The 3,323-nt window shown below is 26.8% G+C and overlaps 2 protein-coding genes across 2 annotated transcripts in view; one reads left to right on the forward strand and one right to left on the reverse strand.

The window, feature by feature from the left end:
* Window positions 1–1,138: 1,138 nt before the first annotated feature.
* Window positions 1,139–2,173, reverse strand: ENU1_199550 (hypothetical protein; the record flags this gene model as incomplete). Its single annotated transcript, XM_008862063.1, has 1 exon — window positions 1,139–2,173. One exon carries the CDS (start codon window positions 2,171–2,173, stop codon window positions 1,139–1,141), a length of 1,035 nt encoding a protein of 344 aa, XP_008860285.1.
* A 244-nt stretch (window positions 2,174–2,417) lies between these two features.
* The window catches only part of ENU1_199560 (cation transporter, putative), a gene marked incomplete at both ends in the record, with an annotated part of 1,122 nt that continues 216 nt past the window's right edge, over window positions 2,418–3,323 (forward strand). The window contains one exon of the mRNA XM_008862064.1: window positions 2,418–3,323. This exon is cut by the window's right edge and continues 216 nt beyond it. Coding sequence (XP_008860286.1) covers window positions 2,418–3,323 — 906 coding nt within the window.

A 3,323-nucleotide genomic window follows, 5' to 3' on the forward strand; every position in this document is an offset into this window, starting at 1 on the left:
ACATGATTGATGTCATTGAATACTGCTTCAGTCACAATCAAACATACTCTGTAGAGCTACAAGAAGAAGAATCAATGAATGAGATTAGTCTCCCCTGAGTCAGGAAGAATAGAAATTATTTCTATTAATACTTAATTAAAGTAAAAAAATGACAATTAACTATATTTTTTATTCTTAATTATATTTATTACTCTATTTTTTAATGTCAATAACAAGTGTATTTGTGAATATTACAAATATCATTATTCATCATTTAAATTCTTCTTATTTTTTGTTATATTTTCTTGTTTAATATTATACTGAATCTTAACTATCTTTATTTAATATGTTCTGATGAAATATTTATTTTATCAACATTTTTCATTATTTTACTTAGATATATATTCCCATTGATTAACACCATTTCAAGAGTAGTTGAATAAAGAAGAGTCTTAAATGAAAAATCATAAGAAATGGATAAAAGTAATAAAAAGAATAAAAATAGGAATAAAAGAAGGATAAAAAAGAAATTTAAAAAAATAATAAGAATAAAAAGTGAATTTAAACAACAAAACATTAGAAAATTAGATAAAAAATAACTTAATTACAAATAACTTGTATATTTTGACTTTTCTTTAAAAACACCGAAGTGAGTTTGTTTTTTTTATGGATTTAAGGAACTTCATTAAAAACTCTGAAAGATATAATTTGTCATTCATAACATTAGACAAATTAATTTAGTAATTGAAAGAAAAGAATTAGGTTGTTAAAAAATGTCAGAGACTAAATTCTAAATAATTAAAAAGCTAAATCCAATCCATTGTTTTACCTATACTCTGAAAAACCATTTTTGATGAAAAATCTTTAATTAAAATTATTCTAGATTAGTCTAAAAATAATGCTTAGTCTAGTTCTATTTCATGAGAAATTCCTGCTGAATCTTAATACAAAATCGTCTTTTAGAAAGACTATTATAGAAAGAAACACCTAATGTTAAGTCATCCAGAAATTATAACCATTACTCAACTATCTTTGTTGTAAGTCTCTATAGTTATGACCCTTCTTTTTCTTCGATTATTTTTTTTAATAAACAAATAGAAATGATATTTATCTTTAATACAGACATAAAGATAATTGAACCTACCTACCAAACAGTCATTTACTTGCTTTTCCCAGCACCAATAAATTGGACGTATGAAGTCTTGTCTTTTGTGATAACGAGATTCCTTGACAACCCTTTTGCTGTACGTTTTTCTTCTAAATAATTAACACATTTTTCAAAATAGTCTAATGCCTGTTCTAAAACTTCTTTATTTTGACTAAGATCAGTTGTGTCAGTAAAATATCCAAGTTCAATTAACTTATTAAACTCTTTGAATAAAGATAAAGTTAAAACACTTGGATAACCTTTATAAATTACTACATCTTCACCTTTTTCAAATTTATGTCCTATTATCTCAATAATGAAACTATAATTAACAATAAAAGGAATTGGTAAAATTCCGAATGTTGTTGTCGAAACTTCCCATTCTTCTTCTTCTTTTACTTCTTCCTTTACCTCTTCTTTTGGTTCTAATCGAGCCTCATTTGATTCAGATGAAAAGTCTTTTACTTCCTTAATCTGACGAGTTTTCCGTTCTCTTTTATCTCTACCTTTCTTTTTTCTTTCTCTTACTTGCTTTATTTTTGAAGTGGAAATCTTTTCATCACTTTCATCACTTTCACCAAATTCGTCATTGAGTAGTGACGAACCTTCCATAACCCACGACTTACCTATTTCTTCATTTGGTTTTGGTGTTTTTGCTTTGACAATATCTTCAGATACAATCTTCTCAATCAAATTCTTAGGTTTTTCTTTTCTCTCTTTCCTTTTTCGTCCAACACATCTTCTTGGCTTTTTGGTTTCATTGTCTTCTGGTGGTTCGTTCATCTCTTTATACTGTTTTTTCAATATCTCACATTTGGCTGAAATAACTTCATTTTCACTTTTTGTTTGGATTGTTTGTGAAAATAATAACGAAATCTCTTCATCTTTTTCTTTTAACATATTAGTATAATATTCAATCTCTTTCTCGCGTGATTGTATTTCTTCTTCTATTACTATATTCTCTTTTTCTATTAATTCTATTTCTTTTTGAATGGACTTGTATTTTACATAATCTTCCAGTTGAACACTCACTAACTGGTTGTTCATATGTCAATTTCTTGAATTTATTTATTTTTAGTTTTCTTCAAAAAATTGGTTCTTTAACAATATCTCAAACAGCATCTTTTTTTATTTTAGGTTTGTGTTTTTTTTTAATGACGTGGAAACTAAAGTCTTTACTTTCACAATAACTAAAATGCCTTGAGTATGATATGACATAGAAGATGACGTGGACACAGAGTAAAAAAAAGAAAGGATAGTAAAAGACTTTAAAATAGTAGGTAATAGTATAATGAACACAGCAGAGCGTGTTCCTCTCATTAAGAACGAAGAACAAAATACTAAGTTTTGTTCAGAAAATCAATTTGATAAGAGTTGTGATACAGTTGATGAGTCTTGGAAGTTGACTAAGAATATTTTTACTAAAACGTCAACAAGAAATACCAAACTCAAAAAGTTTTATGAAAAACAGAATAAATTTGTCGATTCTCTCTTTGAAGAAGTTACTGATGATAAAGATGGAATTACTGATTGTAGGACAAAAATAGCAATTTATGGAAGTTTTATTGTGAATGTTTGTTTATGTCTTATAAAAATTGTTGCAGCTGTAATGTCTGTATCATTAACAGTTATTGCAAGTACATTAGACTCATGTTTGGATATTATTTCTGGTGCAGTTATGTTTATTACTGCATTACTTATGAGAAAAAGAAATATTTATAAATATCCTGTTGGTAAAAAGAGAATGGAACCTTTAGGTGTTATTGTTTTTGCTACAGCAATGTTTACTGCAACCATTCAATTATTAACAAATGCAGCTAAAACACTAATATCTGGTACATCTGATTTTGAGATGTCAATATTTCCTATATGTGTAATTGGGGTAACAATATTTTTTAAGTGTTGTTTATATTTATATTGTAGAACAGTTAATAACCCATCTGCATCTGCATTAGCTGATGATCATAGAAATGATATTTTAACAAATACATTTGGACTTTGTATGTCAGTAATTGGATATTATTATTTTTGGTGGTTAGATGCTGTTGGTGGAATTGTTTTATCATTTTATATTATGATTAATTGGTTCTTTACATTAATGGAATATCTTTCTATTATGTCTGGTAAAGCAGCACCTAAAGAATTTATCTCTCAAATAATTGTAATCTGTTGGAATCATGATCCAAGAATCAAGGCA

The sequence above is a fragment of the Entamoeba nuttalli genome, assembly GCF_000257125.1.
Source record: "Entamoeba nuttalli P19 unplaced genomic scaffold asmbl_9451, whole genome shotgun sequence".
Classification (NCBI taxonomy): domain Eukaryota; phylum Evosea; order Mastigamoebida; family Endamoebidae; genus Entamoeba; species Entamoeba nuttalli.